Below are 21,231 nucleotides of genomic sequence, written 5' to 3'. Positions count from 1 at the left end.
CAGTTGAGTGTCAAACGTGGAGCTGTAAGCAACAACGGTCGGAAATTAAAAGCGTTTGATAGTTTGAACTAAATATATGAGTGTGAGGCTGGCTATTGGACTGGCGGTGTTGGTGTGTGCGTTTGCGCGCTTTCGTATTAAACCAGAGTACTGTGGGTACGAGTGTGTTTAAAAAAGAAAAAAAAAACAAAATAAAACGAAGATCGCTGGAAAAAGCCTTCTGCTTCTTCTCAAACGATTGTTGATGCCGACATCAACAAAACGCGAAGTGTTTAAAATATTGTAAATCAGCGCAATAACTGTTGCACACACACACACTCCGAGTACTTAGTTAAGTTGGGAGTGTATGTGTGCTTCTGTGAGTGAGGTAGATATGATACGAGCAAATCATAAATAATTGTTGTTGTTATTATTATTATTTAAAATAAAACGAATGAGAATGAACGTGTTTGTTATTTTTAATGGGAGTTGTTTGCAAACATTCGAATCAATGCAAAAATCAAATAAAGATCGTGATTTGTAATAAAGCGGCGGTGCAAAAACTGTTTTAAATGCTACACAAAAACAAAGTGCAATGCAATGTGGAGTAAAATTTTGTTTTTTCATGTCGGAGTAATAAATTTCAGAATTTGGATTGTTTGCCGGTTAATGGACTGTTATAGAATGAATAAAACCGAAAAATTTTGAAATAATTAAAAACAGGTGTGAATAATGAGAAAAGCATAATAAACAGAAGGAAAACTTCATATAAAGAAAAAATGATGAAAATGTAATAAGTAAAAATTCTTTTTTATTTAAAATCGTACTATTTTTTAAATTTTCCGAACAATAATAAAACTTAATCGACAATATATATGGTGTTATTTTTAAATAAACTAAATTAATTAAAAAAAAAAAAAAATATGAAAAAATACTGAATGCATTGAACTGAAAAATGTGTGTCAATGGTGTAATTTTTAAATAAACTAAATTAATTAAAAAAAAAAATATTGAAAAATTATTGAATGCATTGAACAGAAAAATGTGTGTATGTTGACTGAATATTCTATGTAAAATTATCAATTTAGGAAAAAAAAATATTTAAAAAATCAGAAGTGGAATACCGTGCACATAAAACCTGATTGGATTTTTTGCTGGAATCGTTATAAGGAGTATCTCATAAAAAGTTATTTTTTCATGGGGACAATCGAAAAAATTGTAAGATTTTAACTATCTATAGAGATTTAAGTGAACTTTTAAGACTCTCCGGAAGAAATTATGTTCAAACCAAACTCGAAAATCATGTGTAAATAAACCGAAAAACAACATCGAGATTTTGACTCTTTGAGGAGAGGTACCAGAAAAAATGAACATGTATATACCCCAATTTAAAATTATGTTTATGTTTGGTAATAATATTGAGATATACAATGTATGAAGAATAACGTTGAAATGGATTGCGTGTTATGAGAGTTAAATTTATTCAAAATTATAACCCCTTTGCTGGGAAGGTACCAGAAGGTGCGGGCCAGTATGTTCCATCTCCACCTCATATTTGGTGTAAGTTGAAATGGTAGGGTGTATGATATTTGAGAAGAGTCAGAAAAAAATTCATACCGATTGCGGGGGAGGTATCAGAGACAGATGTCAGTTCAATCCTATTTTCATACCAGACCTAGATTTAATAGAAATATTTGGATATGCCAAATTCGGAGGCAAACGGACTCCATTTCACATTTTATAAGTGCTATTATTATTCAAAATTTTAAGTATCAGAAGCTGGGTAGGTACCAGAAGGAGCGGGTCAATATATTTCATCTCCACCCCACATTTTGTGTAAATTGAAATAGTAGGGTGTATGAAATTTGAGAAGAGTCAGAAATTAATTTCGCATTTTATGAGAGTTTTAATTATTCAAAAATTCAAACCGGTTGTGGGGGAGGGAGATATCTGAAGCAGATGTCAGTTCTATCCTATTTTCATAGAAATATAGGATATGCGTAATTTGGAGGCAAACGGACTCCATTTCATATTTTATAAGTGCTACTATTATTCAAAATTTTAAGTATCAGAAACAGTTTTCCATTTTCACACCGGACCTAGCACTGATACAAATATTAGGATATTGAACGTTTAAATGAAATTGGATGATCTTTATTTGGAGGCCAACGGACTCCATTTCGCATTTTTTAAGTGCTATTATTATTCAAAATTTTATGTATCATAATATAATATTAGAATTTACAAAGATTGCAGAAAAATGATCAATTCTTTTTGGTCTATTAGGCAAATTATTTTCCGTAAAAATGTTAACCTTTTGTGGCGGAGGAACCACAAGGTGTTGGCCGATATTTCCCATTTCCGAATTCGATCTATGTTTGGCAAAAATATTACGATATACCAAATTTGGACCAAATCGGATTCTCCTTGAATCGATTTAAATTCAAAGGAACATCGATTTTTTTGCCGACGGCTCTTATCAAACTTTTAAAGATCAGAATATTTTTGAGATACTACGTCCTAAGTCAGAAAATGAACCAAGTCTTCGCATAGCCCCCATGTAACGGTTCCTCCCAATATTCGGTATTTTGATGATTTTAGCGTCATTATTCACCGGAATCGTTTCAAATTACGTATTTAGTTTTCGTAATGGGAACTACAGTCTGTGACAGAAAATTGCCTATGCAGGTCCAGGTCTTCGTATATAGTAGGTGCACGTCGCGTAGGTCCTATTATAACGGCTATATTCTGTATTGTTAAAATATTAACAGAATTTTTGGCGAATGTTATCTTTTTCAAAAATGTTCAAATTCATTCTAAATGGTGGAGGGTATTCGAAGCTCGGCCGGACCGAACTTTTTTACTTGTTATAAAATCAAATCTTATCATCGGAAGTGCTACCATTTAAGTTGCCATTCTTAACCCTCCGTTTTACTCTATTGTGTTCTATTTTATTTATATTTTTAATCTTTCAACACCTTGACCACAATGAGAACTTCTTTCTTTCTTTTCCCCTACATTTGGCTTCATTATTTTTACGACTTTTTGATAAAGTTCCCAGCTCCCAATTTTTTATGATTTCATTATCTCTACTTTGACTTGTGTTGGAATCGTTTTTTTTTATTTATTTGTGTTTATCTTTATTTTGATTTTATTGTTTCCCAAAATTTATATGCAGTACATGACGTTAATGTCCCCTCCCAGCCATCCCTAATAAAATAAGGTATTTCGTTGGATCTACATTAATTAAATGGTCAAAGAATTAGTCCATTGGGTATTAGTGATTGTTGCTGTTGATGAGAAATAGATTTCGGTAGAATTTCCAGGAATTGTGGTTAATGACTTTATTTGATGTGTTGAGAAGAAAATGTTGGGGGATTTTCTTATTATTTTTGGAATGTAGTTAGTGTGGGTTTTCAACAGTTGTTTAGGATTTCTAATAGAAAAAAATGAGAATAGAAAACTTGAATAGAGTTGTTCAATGGGAAAGAGGAAATATAATATTTGTTTGCTTCTCTTTAAGGCAAAACTTTATTCGACCCAAATGCTGTTAAATTTATAATTCAATTAAAACAGAATTTTTGATTTTTTTTTAATTTTTTGGTTTTCCAACTTAAAAATAATTGTATAATGACTACAACTTTTTTATTTTTCCATTTCTTATTTTCTATTTTTCCTCCACGTTTTTCCTCTTTTTTTTAGAAATATTTTTTTTTAATAAATTAAAAAAAAAATAAATAAATATAGTTATCATAAAATATACATTTACAGTAAAACTATAATTCGATTTTATTTACTCTTCATTACTTATATAATTTTATTTTTAATTTCCCTGTATTTTTATTATTCTTTTCTTTTTTTTTGCCTTTGCAAATGCTCCAATTATAAACTATGAACCCATAATTCATTTGCAATCCAACAATAAAACATGCATATATATAAAACACAAGAATGCCATTTAACTTCCGGTCACTCTTTAAATAAACTTTGCTCCAGCAGCAGCATCATCATCAATGAGCACAGAATATAACCCTCTCACATGAGAAAAATTGCGTTTTGTTTTGTTTTTGTAAAACAAATAAACACACACTCAAAACAAATGCTCATTGAACTTCAATGCAGTTGATGTTAAAGCAATTGCATTATTTTTAGTCATCTGCTTACATGGATGCTCTATCATCCAATTTGCTTGTATGTATATGTGTCGTGTGTGTTCTGTGAGTGATTTTACTACAAGTACGAGTCAACGACTTCCGTTTTATGAGACAAAACCCGACAAACACACACGAATGTTACCCGGTGAGAGTTATGAGTTGTTGCTCTCTCTCCAAAATATGAATAATGGTTATCTTCTCACATACACTTCTTGTCTCTGCCTTCTCACTCATACCCATCTATCGTATGTCAACAAGAGTAATGGGCAAGTGCAACCGAGAATGACTATCATTATTTATTTTTTTTTTATAATTGCCATGACGTAGTTGTTGTAATGCAAATTAATTAATGTATTTAAAGAGTAATTAACACCACATGTTGCAAGACGGAGGCCCAATGGACAACAACCCACCATGAAGTGGGAAAAGAAAATGTTTAATGTAATTCGTAGAGAAAAAAAATGTGAGGAGAGGACGAGAGAAGTGAAAAAGAAAATAAACAATAAGAAATCAAAAACAATTAGTCGGGCAAATAAACTGGCTAATGGGAGAAATGCAATTTGCATACGACCGAGAGCTGACCATAGAGTGAGTCACAAAAGGCATCCAAATGCTGAGATAGTTGGAAGCCAAAAGACCATTCCATGACTTTGAGTTTTTGCATTCCTTTTACTTTTATTTAGCGATGGCTAGCCGATCGATCTTGTGATTTTATAGATCCCATGAGATGTCTGTTTGTCTGACTGTCTGTCTCTCTGTTTGTTTTTACTTTTTATTAATGTGCCAGTGTTGAAACTAATTGGATGTTGGCCGATGAGACATCATAGAGTAGGTATTTTATGTCTTTGAAGTGGGAAATATTTTCGATGGGAAAATTTCGTGAAATATATTTTTTTCTTTTTTTTTTTGATGACCAAGGGATGAGGGAAAGCGGCCACGAAATTTAATGAGGGAAAACCGGCAACTTAGTTAAAAACGGGGAAATTTTTTTTTGGATATTAAGAGACGAGAGTATCTGGAATCCAATGAGAAAAAAAAAAAAACAAAAATGGGATATGAGAAATTTGAAGAGAACCGGATGCTTATTGACTCCTTGTGGTAGAGGTACCAGAAGAAGTTTGCCGATATATTTCATCATCACAGCAGATCTTGTGCTGATAGAAATTATGAAATCTGCTTGGTTTTAATGGAATCTGATATTAATTTCTGTGTTTTATGAGCAATGATATTACCTATTTTCCCACCTAACTAAGCATGGATTCCAATATTAGGGTTTGTAAATTCGGCACAAATCGGATGATGATGTTTTTCTGTGCAGTAAAGTATTTTCTTAGAAAAATTTGACCTTTTGTGGGGGAGGTACCGATACATTTCATATAAGTTTGATAATCATCAGAGTAGGGTGTAAGGAGCTCCATAGCTGCTTTATTTAAAACTCCATAGAGAGTTAATAATTCGTGGCCACACTTGTTTGCTTATTTACAACTTGGACGGCGAATGGCCTGTTGCCAACTGCAGCCGAAAGAATGAAGAAATAAAAATTGTGAATTTTAAATTAGTTTAAATTGAATTGCATTTGCATTATATGGTGGCATGCAACAGTGCTTGGTGTTGCTGTTTTTTTTTTTCTGTGTTGTTTGTTTGGTTGAACGTTTACACATGATTTTGCCGGTTGGAAGTGGAACGCATGAATGAATGAACGAACGTTCCAATAAATGTAAAATATGTAAATAGAAATTAAAGAGCAAATGAAAAACAAAAAAAAAAACACACAACGGAAAAGTAAAAGTATCTATAGACTACAAATAATGTTAAAAAAAGATGATGATAATTATAATAATAATAATAATAATATTAATAATAATAATAATAATAATAATAATAATAATAATAATAATAATAATAATATAATAATAATAATAATAATAATAATAATAATAATAATAATAATAATAATAATAATAATAATAATAATAATCATAATCATAATAATAATAATAATAATAATAATAATAATAATAATAATAATAATAATAATAATAATAATAATAATAATAATAATAATAATAGAAATAATAATAATAAAATAATAAAAATAATAATAACAATAATTATAATTTTTTCTCCGCATATAGTTATTCAGAAACTAAACCAGAAGAATTGTGAATGAAATAAAAACTTAAAATTATCGAACTTAAAAAAAATTCTCAAACATTAAATTATGGAACCTCAATAAAAACCCAACAGAAAAAAACATCTTCACTTTTTTAACTCGTGACAAGTGCTAAGCATTTAAAAGCAATCGAAATAAAATTAAGAAAAAAAATAACACAACAAAACACTCGAAAATGTCCGAATCTTCATCGTCGAATGTAACATCATTAATCGCCCTGCCGCTGCTACCACAACAAAATAAAATGTTTACAAAACATTTTCGACGAAAATCCATGGATTATCAACAGCAGCAGCAGCTGGAGCAAAGCAACAGCAGCTTTACACATAGCCCACGGCTAACAACAATGTCCAGTTTAATAATTATTTTTATTTTGTTAAGTGTATCAGTAAATAAGGTAAGTGGATGAAAAACAGACATACATACACATACATATATATTTTTTACAATATTCAGAAATCATTTTTTTTTTTTTGAGGAATTCAAAGGGACTTTAAATGTTTAATATTATAATAAGGGCCAAAATGCATGGATTTTTAACATATTTTTCAAGGACCGATAGACCAATGACCGTTGATTTTTATTTTATTTTTTCAAGGATCAACAGACTATTAAGCTCGGATTTTTAAATAATATTTTTTGAGGGACTATTAGACATGAATTTTTAAAGCATATTTTTTAAAGGACCAACAGACTGTTAAACTTGGATTTTTAAAGAATATTTATCGAAGGATTTATTTTTAAACTTGGATTTATAAAGGATATTTTTTCAAGGACCAACAGACTATTAAAAGTGTAATTTTAAAGAATATCTTTCTAAGGACCACTAGACCAACAAGCGTGGATTTTTTAAAGAATAGTTTTCCAAGGACCACCAGGCGTGAACCAAGCGTGCATTTTTTTAACATATTTTTTCAAGGACCAACAGACTATTAAAGGTTAATTTTTAAAGCATATTTTTTCAAGGACCAACAGGCTGTTAAACATTGATTTTAAAAATATACTTTTATAAGACCAACAGACCAATAAGCATGGATTTTTTAAATATATATTTTCAAGGACCAGCAGATAAATAATCGGGGATTTTTAAAGAATATTTTTTCAAGGACCATCATATCAATAAGATTAAGGACCAACATACCAATAAGCGTGGATTTCGTAAACATATTTTTCCAAGGACTACAGACCAATAAGCTTGGATTTTTAAAAAAATATTTTTTTCATGGACCAAAAGACAAATTAGCGCGGATTTTTTAAACATATTTGTTCAAGGACCAACAGGCCATAAATCGTGGATTTTTAAACTATAACTTTTCAAGAACTTCAATAGACGTGGATTTTTAAAAATAACTTTTCAAGGACTAACAGACCAATAAGCGTGGATTTTTAAGAATATTTTTTCAAGGACCACCACAGCAAACAAGCGTGGGTTTTAAAAAATACTTTTCCAAAGACCAACGTTTTTTTCAAGAATTTTTAAATATTTGTTTAAATATTTTAGTGTTTTTAATGACTTCTTTTCAAGGATTTTTAAAGACTCCTTTTTTTAAGGAGACGCTAAGAGGCGCGGATTTTTTAAACATTTTTTTGCGATTTTCAAAGACTTTTTTCAAGGACCCACAGACCAAGAGGCGTGGATTTAAAAACAAATTGCGGATTTTTTTAAGACTCCTTTCCAGGACCAATGGGGTTGGATTTTTAACATTTTTTGCGTGGATATTTAAAGAATATTTTTCAGGACCAACAGACCAATAAGCGTGGGTTTTAAAAAATAATTTTCCAAAGCCCAACGCTTTTTTCAAGGATTTTTAAAGACTAAATTTTCTAGGATTGGTTTTGTCTAGCCACCTTTTTCCTTTAATTTTCTTAATCCAGAGGTCTTTTTAAATGTCTCCCAGAGACATAATATTTTTCAAAAGTCTCTTTGGGTTAGATACTAAAAACCGATAACTGGTTTGGAGAAACAAACGACATTTGACAGAACTTTCGAAGGCAGAAACCATTTTACTGATCTTCTAGAGGGAGAAGACCATTTATGGTCCATCTAAATACAGGGGCCTCTTATACATGGAGGACCTTCTACCGTCCATTTTTAGCTGAAAGACATTTTCAAGTCTTCTCATGCCTCATAACCCTTTACACGTCTTTTTTGGCTAGAAGACCTTTTACTAGTCTTTAGTAGGCATATGTCCAATAACAGGTCCTCCATAGCCAATAAACATTTTACATTTCTATAGTCAAAAAAGTTCTCTAAGGTCTTCCATAGACAGAAAACAGGAAACCTTTTTTCAATTTACAGGTCTACTGATTATAAGAGACCTGTGAAATGTGTTCCTATGAATTCTTCTCATTTTCTCCCTTCTCTCCAACCATTTAGAATATCCTCTCTTTTATATATTCTCTTCTCATCATTTCAAAAAACAGCATTCTATTCGGTGACCTTATCTGGGCGCTTAATTAAACGGCATCTTGTAATAAATTATCATCATTAGTTTAATCTTGACCCAATGTTTAAATATCCTACAGCAACAAACACACAACAACAACAACAGCAACAAAACACAAACAATAACAAACTACTGTTGTTGTTCGTCTGCTTCATTGATCATTGTGTTGGGGCATTAATAATTCTGGCTATCTTTTGTTTGACGCACAAACCCGAACCCCGTGAGGCAGTCAAGTAAGACCAGCCGACAGACTGGCCGGTACATACCGCCAGACTTCATTCTATTGAAAGTTATTTGTTTGCTTTCAATATTTTGAAGTTTACTAACGAAAATCAACAAAAACAAATATCCAAACGATACAAATCTTTGGGTTATTGGCAGAATAAAAAAAAAAACGGTGTGTGTGAGAAAAAATCGAATTCTTCCCTAAATACCTTTTCTCGTGGCGGTGGTGGTGGAGGAGACGTGAAGTACGCATTGCTTTTAATGTGCGCTTGTGTCTTAAGTCTTTTGATTTTTTTGGGTTTCTTTTTTTTTTTTTTTTGTTGCTTGGCTTCTCAAGTGTTTGATTTTTCGAAAAGTTAAAGCATTTTCGTATTTGTTTAGCTGTTATGTGTGCTCCGTTGCCGTTTGAAAGTTTTCTTAATTGGAACATTGCTTTATTCGACATTTCGACAGATTGAGTTTGATTTGTTTTTTTTTTTTGCTGTTCTCTTCCCTTCTTTTGTTTTTGTTCATTTATCGGTTTTGTTGAAAGATGTCGTTTTTTGACAGTTTAATGCGGAGTTTTTTGGCAAAGGGATTTTTGATTTTTTTTCCTGTTAAGGAGATATTTTGTTCTAATCGTGTTTATTTGTTTTAATGATGACAATTCTCAAGGGAACTTTAGAGGGATTTAAAAAAAAAGTCGGAATAGCGGACGAAGGCTGGTAATTCTTAGGTGACCCTTAAAATATGTACTGTAATAACTCCTGTTTTGAAAGGATTTATGTTGGCATTGCAGGAAAATATATGGAGATTTTTAATATATTTTTATAGACCTATGAAAGGCAGATTCTTCGGCAACCAGCAATATTCGTAATTGGTTGACAAACTTTAATATTTTAATTAAGGCGCTAAAAATTCGTATATTTCAGAAGGTATTTTCTCAATAAGATTTGGTAAGCCTTCGATCAGTCATACATATATATGGCATTTTTCAGATATTTTATAAGCCTTAGGATTTTTGCAAGGAATTTTTGTAGACCTAAATTCGTCAAAAAAAAAAAACGCTTATTTTGGAGTCATTAAAAACGCTAACAAGTGACTTTTAAAAGAATTTTGGATAAACCAAATATGGAATTTTATTGGGTCCTGCAAAAGTAGGATACGTCCTTTTTAGAAAATTACAAAAATATTTTGAAGGATTAAAAACATGGAACTTAGGAAGGTTGTTTGATGTAGATTTTTGCAAAAAGTTTTGTTAGGCCCAAGGAAGGCCATGGAAAGACCTTTAAGTGTGAATCTTGATAGGTATTATGTAAGGCCTTAAGAGAAGTCAAAAATCGAATTTCATACAGAATATGGATACGCCAGAGAAGGATATTGAAAGGTCTTCAAACAAAGGATTATAAACGTAAGACTAATAAGCTCCTTTAATGTGGATTTTTGTAAAGAAATTTGGAAGGAAGACCTTGAAGACACTAATGAATTTGGCTTGGGAATGAACCGGGCAGGATCATAAAGGTTGGTTTTTGTAGGAAATTTAAATGGCCTTGAAGTATTTAAGAAAGGTTATAAATTTCGATTTTATAGGGTAATATTTGCGGTATTTAGGGGGATTTTTAAAATAATATTGGTAGGCCTTAGAAGCAATATAGAAGAATTTTTAAAAGAAGTTTGGTATGAACCAAAGGCTAATTTTTAAAGAAATTTTATTGGGACCTATATTATTTGTAGAGTATATTTTTAGGAACATATATTTAGAATGGGAGAAAAGACGGAATTTTGTAAAGAAAGGCTCCAGAATGACCTTAGAAGGAACATCGAATTTTACAGAAGAATTTTGATAGGCCATAGAAGGACGTTGGAAGGTCCACAAATGGTGATTTTTGAATGAGGACTATGAAGGGTGATATTTGTGGGAAAGACTTTAAAAGGATATGACTTATGGGGTTATTTTGGAGGGCCTTATATGAGATGTTAAAGAGTGCCCTCAGAGACGTCTCTTGTGGGACATGCCAAGGGATTTAAACGTGAATTTCTAAGAATATTTAGTGGAGCACCATACTGTGGATTTTGTAAGGAAATACTTGCGAGATTTAAACATGGAACTAAAAAGAATTTTTTTTTGTATTTTTTCAAAGATGCCTAGGACCCTTAAATGCCCTTAAAAGGAGTCTCCAATATTTTCTGGGCCATAAAATGACCTTGGAGGGCCTGTAAATCCCAATTTTTGTAAATAATTTGTAAGATTATTTGAGGACTTTAGAAGGGCCATGAAGATGGATTCGATATGGGAATATTTGCGGGAAGAAGAAGGACTTTGTAATAGGCAGGATTTAAGGACGGTGTTTAGAGAGCTTAAACATGGAATTTTAAAGGACATTTTTGTTTAGTGCTCTTGCATGAGTTTAAAGGACGCCTCTTGTAGGGTCTTTCAAACGTGGGCTTTTTTGTGGGAGGGAGGGGGAGGATGAAGGAGAGCTTTGTGATAGGAGGGGATTGAAGGAAAATTTGTGGGCGCAAAGAAGGATTTAAGATGTTTAGGATGTTTCTTGTGAGGTCTTTAGAAAGCATAGTCTTTAAAAAAAATTTATGGATCACTAGGAGGGGTTTTAATGAGGAAATTTCTTTCGGGCCTTCGAGGGCTTTCAACATGAATTTGTAGAAGCCATTTTGTTGGGAATTGGGAGGGCTTTAAACGGTTTTAAGGAAATGCTTTTTAAATTTGAATTTTCTTTTCTAAACAAATATAGGTAACCGGGTAGTGGCTTCATTTCTGGATTTTTGAAGGAATGCCTGTGGCTCCAAAAAGGTCAGGAAAGTTGAAAATGGAAGAGGATCAAAAGAAAACGATTTCAGGCCTAAGGAATAGTAATTAGCTGAACAATTTTACATCTCCGAAGTAGATTTTTAAGATCAACAAATCGACAGAAGGCAGATAAAAAAATTGAGAGCAAGAACCCTAGATTTTTTAAGAAAATGCTTATGTTTCCAAAATAGATAGATTTTGTAGACCCAAAGAGAAAATGAACCTTGGGTTTTTAGAAAAAGCTAGCGGGCTCAATGGGGATCAAAAACTTCGGTAGGCTAGGGCAGCGGGGTATTCAAAAAAAGTGTGCAGGCTCCCCAAAATAGGGTCAGGAACTTGGAGGGCATGGTATATGATGTGAAAGGAAATGTTTCAAGGGCAAAGAAGGACGAGGGTCCTCATTTTTTTAGAAAAGGGATGTAGATATGATTTTTCTTTAGAAATTGTTTGTAGGTTTCTAGATTTGTAGGATGGCAAGGCATGCGCTGTGAAAGGAAATGTTTGAAGGCCAAAGAAGCAATAGGATTCGGATTTTTTTAAGAAAAGGTTTTTAGATTTGGATTTTTCCAAGGATTTGATTTATGTCGGTTCGATGTAGTCACTAACTTTTGTAGGCTCAAAGAGCTAAGGTAAGTGGAGGGCAAGGCATGTGTTGAGAAAGGAAATGTTTAAAGGCCAAATGAGGACGAGGATCCTTGATTTTTAAAAAAGCTCTTTCGGGCATAATTTTCCTAAGGAAATGCTTGTAGGCCCAGCTAATATCAGGCCAAACCAAATACCCAAAGAGATTCAATAATGTGGAAATATTTTCAAGACCCAAGATAATAAGATCCGGGAATTTTGATTTTTTAGGGAAATGAGTAAGGTGCTCAGCAATGTTTTTCAAGCCCCAAAAGGAAGACTAGGATGAGCTTCTAAAATAAAATTAATTTTTAAATTCAATTTTGTAAAAAAAATCAGACCTCTTAAAAAAAATTTTGTTGTACAGAACAGTGTTGGCCTGTTTGTTCGGGATACCGAAGTATTTTGTTGTTACAAAATGGTCAGGCTTTATCCCTTTATTGTTTTTTTTATATAAATACAACGTTTGTTTATTAGTGGAGAACAATGGTAATGTTTAACAGGGGGTAAGGCAGGGAATACCTAGGTTTCGGAAAGAGCCACCAATCCTCATCAGTTCCCTTGTTTTTTATCTGGGATATTCTCCCCAGAGAACATTTTTACCCATGTGAGGAGATCGTAAGCTCAATAGAAGAGGAACCAAAGAATTAAATAAAACTAAAATCTTTGGTCTTTAGGTCTGAAAATTTTTTTACAAAATTTAATTTAATTTAATACATTTTATTTAATGAGCCCTTCTTAATCTCTCTTTTCGGGCTTAAAAAAATGTTTTTGAAAAGTTTGTCTACCCTGAGGAGAATAGAACCTGGACTTTTTAAAGAATATTTCCTAGGCCAAAAGAAACAAGACACGTGGAGACCACCTAAGGGGATATTGACATGATTTTTTTCAGAAGTTTTAAAAAAATATATTTTTCCGCTTCTTTATTAATTCCTTTCTTTATTTTACTACAACTCAATGTTACTACATTCTCATTCATTCACAACGTTTTCAACTTTAATTTACTGAATGAATATTCATCTTAATTAGTTTTTTATTTTCATTCTTTAATTTAAACATCAAAACTTAAACGTTCCTCATTAATCAAATCGATAATCACATGCAATTCGTTTAAAATTTATGAAAGTAAGACGAAATTTTCCCACACTCTGCGGAGGCAAAAAAAAAAAAACAACTTTGAATAACTAAATTTTTGGAACTCATTTCTTTGGTTTGCAAAAATTTCAGTGGATAAGGGGGATGCCAAAAGAAATTGGAAATTGTGTATTTCTGTCTTCAATTCACAATTTCCATTGACTTTAAAAATTTTTACAGCTAAAAAAAAAGAAATTTAAAAGAAAAATGGGAGAGGTTGGAAGGTTGGGAGAGAGGGGAGAGAGGTGAACGCCTAACAACGGTAGCCCGCGGAGTTTTAATTAAGAATTCCATACATTTTAATTCCCCAGACAATTATTTCGATGATCATTGAACTATGAAATGATTATGAATTTTTTGTATAGAGCATGGAAAAGAGAGGGTTTACAGGTATTCGAAACATTCATAAAAAATTATTTTTATTTTATTGAACAGCCATTGAGTATCGCATAACAGTTTCGATACTGAAGTTAGTACATTTTCAATATGAGCGGCAAATTGAAAGCAAATCTCTCATTTTGATACCGTCATTTTCTAAATGAGTGATTTATTTTCCATTTCTTTTTAGGCTCAGATTTATGGCTAAGAATTTCACTTTTAAGCCCCCTACCACTCTCTGCAATAGGACACAAAATGTAAACTTATCTCCACATAAATAGAAACATGATTAAAACATAGTTAAATCTTTTGTAATTTGCCCATAAATGTAATCAATTTTTAAGAGATTTTTTATCATCTATTCTCCACTGACGCAGATTGACAACTGCCTTCAATTTTTTATGTTTTTTATTTTTCGTTCCGAAAACATTTGTGGATAACAAAATAATGCCTCTTTAAGAAAACATTAAAAATAATCTTCAACAATTAATCATGGCACAATTAAAGAACGTTTTTTTATTTATTCCAACTTCTTGTTTGACTGTCTGTTAGGCCATGTTCAAATTCTTCAGTTTTGGTTGAGAGTAGCAGCACTGAAGGTGTATTCGATTGGTGAGAAAAAAAGGCCTACATGTTTTATTACTTTGTAATTAATTAAAAGGGTATGGTGTGTGTGTAGCAGCAGCATTTTATGGCCTTAAATGAATTTCGTGAATAATTTGGTGAGAGATAAGTTAATGTTGCCCATGATTTTGATGATCTTGGGCAGGTTGTCGCCTAGGCTCTATTATGGGTCATGGTAATTTTATGTTTGTTTGTTTTTTTTCTCTCAATTTCATAGAAAATAAAATTCCAGCTGTCAAATAGCTCTTTTTTATTACTGTGGGGGAGCTATGAGATTTTTTTATTTATTTTTCTGATTTTTATTAGGAGGCCTATAGCAAGTGTTTCATTGAGAGTCACCTTCAAAATTAGAAATTGATATTTTTCTGTAGAATTATTTTTTTTTTCAAATATATTTAATTTGAGGAAAAATGCAAATTCATACTTCCTCCAAGCAAACATAACAAGTCTAAAATAGTACAAATGGCTCTTAGGGTCTGCAGGAAAAAAACCCTCCTGTAGAATTTGAGAATAATTTTTGCGACTTTTTTATTGGAGTAAGAATTAGAAATATATTCTTTTTCTAAGAAAATATTAGAAGGGTAAAGGAGTAACAAGTAAAAAAGCAGTAAGTTCGGCCGGGCCGAACTTTGAATACACTCCACCATTTGCAACGAATTTGAAAATTTTCAAAAAATAAAATCCTTAAAAAATTTTGTTAACATTTTAAAAATACCGAATATAGCCCTTATATTGGGGTCTAAACGACTACGTGGACCTTCATAGGCATTGTTTGTCATAAGCCATTACCATATTCAAATTCGAAACTTGAAATAACCGGTGAATAATGTAGCTAAAATCATCAAAATATGGTATATAGGGAGGCACCGTTATATCGGAGCTGTGCGGAGACCTGAACCAACACAGGCTGTAGCATCCGTTACGAACTTCAAATACGACATCTCAAACAGTTTCAGTGGCTTTTGTACCTAAACTCGTCAAACTACCGAATATAGAGAGGTACTGATATATGGGGCCTATACGAAGACCTTGACCTGCATAGACAATTTCTGACATAGGCTGTAGTATCTATTACTAACTTCAAATGCGAAATTTTAAACAATTCCGGTAAATAATGTCGCTAAAATCATCAAATACCGAATATCGGGAGGTACCGTTATATGGGGACTATACGAAGACGTGGACCTGCACAGACAATTTTCTGCCATAGGCTGTAGTATACATTTCGAACTTCAAATAGCAAATTTGAAAAAAATTCCGGTGAATGATGTCGCTAAAATTATCAAAATACCGAATATATGGAGGTACCGTTATATAGGGGGCTATACGAAGACCTGGACCAGCCTAGACAATTTTCTGTCATAGGCTGTAGTATCCATTTCGAACTTCAAATACCAAAATTTGAACAAAATTCCGGTGAATGATGTCGCTAAAATTATCAAAATATCGAATATCGGGAGGTACCGTTATATGGGGGCTATACGAAGACGTGGGCCTGCACAGATAATTTTCTGTCATAGGCTCTAGTATCCATTTCGAACTTCAAATACCAAATTTGAAACCGTTCTGGTTAATAATAAAATACCGAATATCGGGAAATATAGGCCCATTCCTTTTGCTACCTCCCCCACAAAGGGGTCAACATTTTGAATAAGCAACATGCTCATAAAATGCGGAATCAGCGTCCGATTCTCTTCAAACTTTACTCATCCCAATATTTCCATCAACACAAGATCTGGTGTGAAGATGGGATATATCGACCTACTCCTGCTACCTCCCCCACAAAGGAGGTCAACATTTTGAATAAGCAACATGCTCATAAAATGCGGAATTAGCGTCCGATTCTCTTCAACTTTACTCATCCCAATATTTCCATCAACACAAGATATGGTGTGGAGATGGAATATATCGATCCACTCCTTCTGGTACCTCCCCACAAAAATGGGGTTAAAATGTTGAATAACCTAAATGCTCATAAAATGCGAAATAAGTATCTGATTTTTTTCTAAACTTCGTACATTCCAATATTTGTACCTACAAAAGGTCCGGTGTAAGGATGGAAAATATTGGCCCATTCCTTCTGCTCTCCCATAAAGGGGTCTACATTTTGAATAACCAACATACTCATAAATTGCGGAATAAGTGTCCAATTCTCTTCAAACTTTACTCATCCCAATATTTCCATCAACACAAGATCTGGTGTGAAGATGGGATATATTGACCTACTCCTTCTGGTACCTCCCCCACAAAAAAAGGGGGCAAAATGTTGAATAACCTAAATGCTCATAAAATGCGAAATAAGTATCTGATTTTTTTCTAAACTTCGTACATTCCAATATTTGTACCAACACAAGATCTGGTATAAGGATGGAAAATATTGGCCCATTCCTTCTGCTACCTCCCCCATAAAGGGGTTTACATTTTAAATAACCGAAATGCTTATAAAAAGGCGAAATAAGCTGCCGATTTTTTCTAAAATTCGCACATTCCAATATTTCTGCTATCACAAGATCTGGCGTAAAAATGGAATTCATTGGCCGCTTCCTTTTGATACCTCCCCCACAAAGGGGTCAAAATTTAGAATAACCAAAATTCTCGTAAAATGGGAAATAAGCATTTGATTCTTTCTAAACTTCATACATTCCTATACCTGGTTTAATACAAGATCTGGTGTAAAGATGATTGATATTGACCTACTCCTTCTGGTACCTCCCCCCAAAAAGGGTTAAATTTTTGAATAAAATTATAACGCTCTTAAAACGTGAAATTAGCATCCGATTACTTTCAAACTCGACACAACCAAATATTTCCATCAACGCCAAATATGGTGTGAATATGGAATTGATCGGCCCACTCCTTCTGGTACCTCCTCCATTCCTTCTGGTAACTCCTCCACAAAAGCGGTCAAAAGTTTTAATAACCAAAATTCTCGTAAAATGGGAAATAAGCATTTGATTCTTTCTAAACTTCATACATTCCTATACTTGTTTTAATACAAGATCTGGTGTAAAGATGATTGATATTGACCTACCCCTTCTGGTTCCTCCCCCACAAAAGGGTAAAATTTCGAATAAAATTATAACGCCCTTAAAACGCGAAATTAGCATACGATTACTTTCAAACTCGGCACAACCAAATATTTCCATCAACGCCAAATATGGTGTGAATATGGAATTTTTCGGCCCACTCCTTCTGGTACCTCCTCCATAAGGGGGTCAAGCTCATAAAATGCGAAAAAATTACATCCGATTACTTACTTACTTACTCGGCACTTCCAAATATTCTGGATCAATCCCATATTACTGGGATATCATTTGTTTCAAAAAACGGTGGCAATGCACTTTTTCCCCCAAACTTCTCCCCTTCCCACCACCTTCGAAAACCATATGATAAAAATCACATGACACATCAGCATCATGGCAGCAGCAATATCAACACCATTTTATGTCTAGCTCTGGCTTTGATTTGGCAGAAAAAAGGCCCAGCTCAGCACATCAAAATCGCAGTGGACATCATCATCATCATGGAGTCAATTCAATACCGGGGCTACCATTACACGTACCACACCATTGCCACATATAGACTCATAGAATTATAGATGCCAAGTCATGCCATATAATCGCCTTTATTTTTCCTCACGAGCATTGATCAATGTGTCCCAATGATGTTATGGCATCTTCTTCTTCTTTTGCCTCCTTTTTTTTTGACTTCGTCATCATCTAGGTTGTATATTTTTTCTTTTTCATTCTATGCTCTTGTTTATCCTCTTATTCTGGTATTTTATTTGATTTTTTTTCTGCCTTATCTTTCATCAGAGTTCTCTTTTTGTGTGCAATGCTATTAACATTGTTGTTGGATTGAGAGTTTGATGATGATGCTGATGATGGCCGTAATGTTCGGATGATGATCTTGTTTGTTGTATGCCACAACATCATCAGCGTCATCTTCATTGTTGCTTTTGCCTCGGTCCACAATCTCTGCATATATTTTTTCGAAAAACCCACCTGTGATGTATATCAACAGCCGCGGCAGCAACAGCATCAATTCCCATTGACGTCATGAATATATGTTCGCATGCATGGGCTATTGGTTGCTTTGCTATTCCTTTCTTTTTATTATTGCTGTTGTTTCTTATAAATTCTCTTCATTACAGATTGATCTCAAAAGGCACGAGAAGAAGCTATGACCAGCGGTATGAGAAGAAGAAGGAGATGAAAAAAAAACGCAAGTTTTCACAGATCAATCTTTAGATTTCTCAATGTTGTTTGTTTTTCTGTCATCTCCATTGACCACTGTTTTGGTGTGGCATGAGTTGGAGGGAGAGAGAGAGGGAGAGAAGTTGTAAGGGCCAGTCTTGTATGGGATGGGTGAAGTATTAAACAGCTGCTGGGATTTTTCTTTAAATAAATATGGCGCAAATATTGCGACCTGCCAGTTTTGGACTATATCGACCAGAACCCCTTCGCAGATAAATATCACCTTTACAACAGATCTTGTGTTATCAAAAATGTTTGTATGTGTGAAATTTGAAGAGAGTGGGTGTATATCCGTTTTCCGTGAGCGTTTTGGTTTTCAAAATCGTGAACCCTATGTGAGGGAGGTACCACAAGAAATGGTTCGATCTCTACGATCTTTATAACACGTCTTCTATCAATGGAAATATTGAGATATACAAAGTCTGAATGGAATCGGATGTTAATTTCGCATTTTATGAGCTTCATGGACATTCAAAATTTTGACCCTTTGTGGGGAGGTACCAGAAGGATACATCGATATATCCCATCTTCACATCACACCTAGTGTTAGTAGAAATATAGCGAATTGTGAAATATGAAGAGAACCGGATGCTTATTTAGGATTTTATAATCGTTTTGGTTATTCAAAACTTTGACTCTTTGTGGGAGAGGTACAAGAATAAATGATCGGATCTCTACCATCTTTATAACAGATCTTGTGTTGTTGCAAATATTGAGATGTACTAAGTCTGAATGGAATCGGATGTTCATTTCGTATTTTATGAGCTTCATGGACATTCAAAATTTTGATCCTTTGTGGGGGAGGTACCAGAAGGAGTAGACCGATGTATCCCATCTTCACACCAGCTATTGCGTTGATAGAAATATTAGTTTGTGTGAAAGTTTTGTGAAAAAATCGGAAACCTTCTACGTACTGTGAGGGACGTACCTGAATGAGAGGGTCGTTATATTGTACTGATAAAAATATTGGGACGAGTAAAATTTGAAGAGAATCGGATGATTATTTCGCATTTTATAGGCTTCTTGATTATTCCAAATTTTGACCCATTGTGGGGGTGGTACAGAACTAGCAGACCGATGTATCCCATCTTCACACCAGCTATTGCGTTGATAGAAATATTAGTTTGTGTGAAATTTTTGTGAAAAGATCGGAAGCCTTCTTCGCATTTTATGCGCTTCATGGTTATTTAATATTTGTACCCCTCTGTAAGGGAGGTACCAGGGGGAATGGACCGATATATTTCATCTTCATGATCAATCAGAATTTTTACCCTTTGTGGGGGGTGGTACCTGAAGGAGAGGGTCGATATATTCTATAATCACACCAGATCTTGTAATGATAAAAATATTGGGAAGAATAAAATTTGAAGAAAATCGGATGCTTATTTCGCGTTTAATAAGTGTTTTGATTATTCAAAATGTATATAAATGTGGGGGAGGTACCAGAAAAAGTGGACCGATATATTCCATTTTCACACCAGATCTCGTGTTGGCAAACATATTGGAATGAATATAAATTGAAAGAAATCGGATGCTAATTTTGCATTTCATGAACTTTTTGATTATTTAAAATTTTGACCCGTTGCGTGGGTTGTACCGAAAGGGGTGGGTCGATCTTCACACCAGATCTCGTGTTGATAGAAATATTTCGATTTGCCAAATTTCAAATTAATCGGAAGGTCACTTCGCCTTCTATGAGCGTTTTAGTTATTCAAAAATTTGAACCCTTTGTGGGGGGGAAGGTACCAGAAGTATTGGTCAGAACCCATCGTTCTTCGTAGTAGATCTTTTGCTTGTCGAAATATTAAGAAAATTGGATTCTCATATTTTATATTTTATGAGAGCTATAATTATTCAAAATATTGACCATCTAAGGGGGAGGAACTTGATGGAGTTGGCCGATAGTGTCCATTTTCGAACCTGACTTAGAAGTGATAAAAATATTTGGAATTGGAACTCGATCTTAGTTTGTTAATAATATTACGATGTACCAAATTTAGGCGAAATCGGATACTTCTTTCGAGACTTATCGCCAGTCAGACGGATGGATGGCCCCTAGATCGTCTCCAAATGTCCTGAAACGGATTTGGTCCAAAGATGATTGGGGTCTAATGATTTTAGACCCCAGTAAAATCATTATTTCGATAAGGCACGTTTTGGCCGTATCAAATGACCCCTTGTGAGTGAGGTACTTGATGGAGTTGGCCGATAGTGTCCATTTTCGAACCTGACTTAGCAGTGATAAAAAATATTTGGAATTGGAACTCGATCTTAGTTTGGTAATAATATTACGATGTACCAAGTTTGGGCCAAATCGGATACTCCTTTCGAGACTTATCGCCAGTCAGACGGATGGATGGCCCCTAGATCGTCTCCAAATGTCCTGAAACGGATTTGGTCCAAAGAGAACTGGGGTCTAAAATCATTATTTCGATAAGGCACGTTTTGGTGG

At 33.6% G+C, this 21,231-nt stretch overlaps 1 protein-coding gene across 1 annotated transcript in view; it reads left to right on the top strand.

Annotated features, from left to right (window-relative positions):
• Positions 1-6,335: 6,335 nt before the first annotated feature.
• The window catches only part of LOC101898336 (protein serrate), a gene marked incomplete at its 3' end in the record, with an annotated part of 79,295 nt that continues 64,399 nt past the window's right edge, over positions 6,336-21,231 (top strand). The window contains exon 1 of the mRNA XM_059125516.1: positions 6,336-6,703. Coding sequence (XP_058981499.1) covers positions 6,482-6,703 — 222 coding nt within the window. The remainder of the gene's footprint in view (positions 6,704-21,231) is intronic.

The sequence above is a fragment of the Musca domestica genome, unplaced genomic scaffold (genome assembly GCF_030504385.1).
Source record: "Musca domestica strain aabys unplaced genomic scaffold, Musca_domestica.polishedcontigs.V.1.1 33, whole genome shotgun sequence".
Taxonomy (NCBI): Eukaryota; Metazoa; Arthropoda; class Insecta; order Diptera; family Muscidae; genus Musca; species Musca domestica.
Note: the sequence above shows the minus strand (reverse complement) of the source record. Positions and strands in the feature narration are given on the sequence as shown.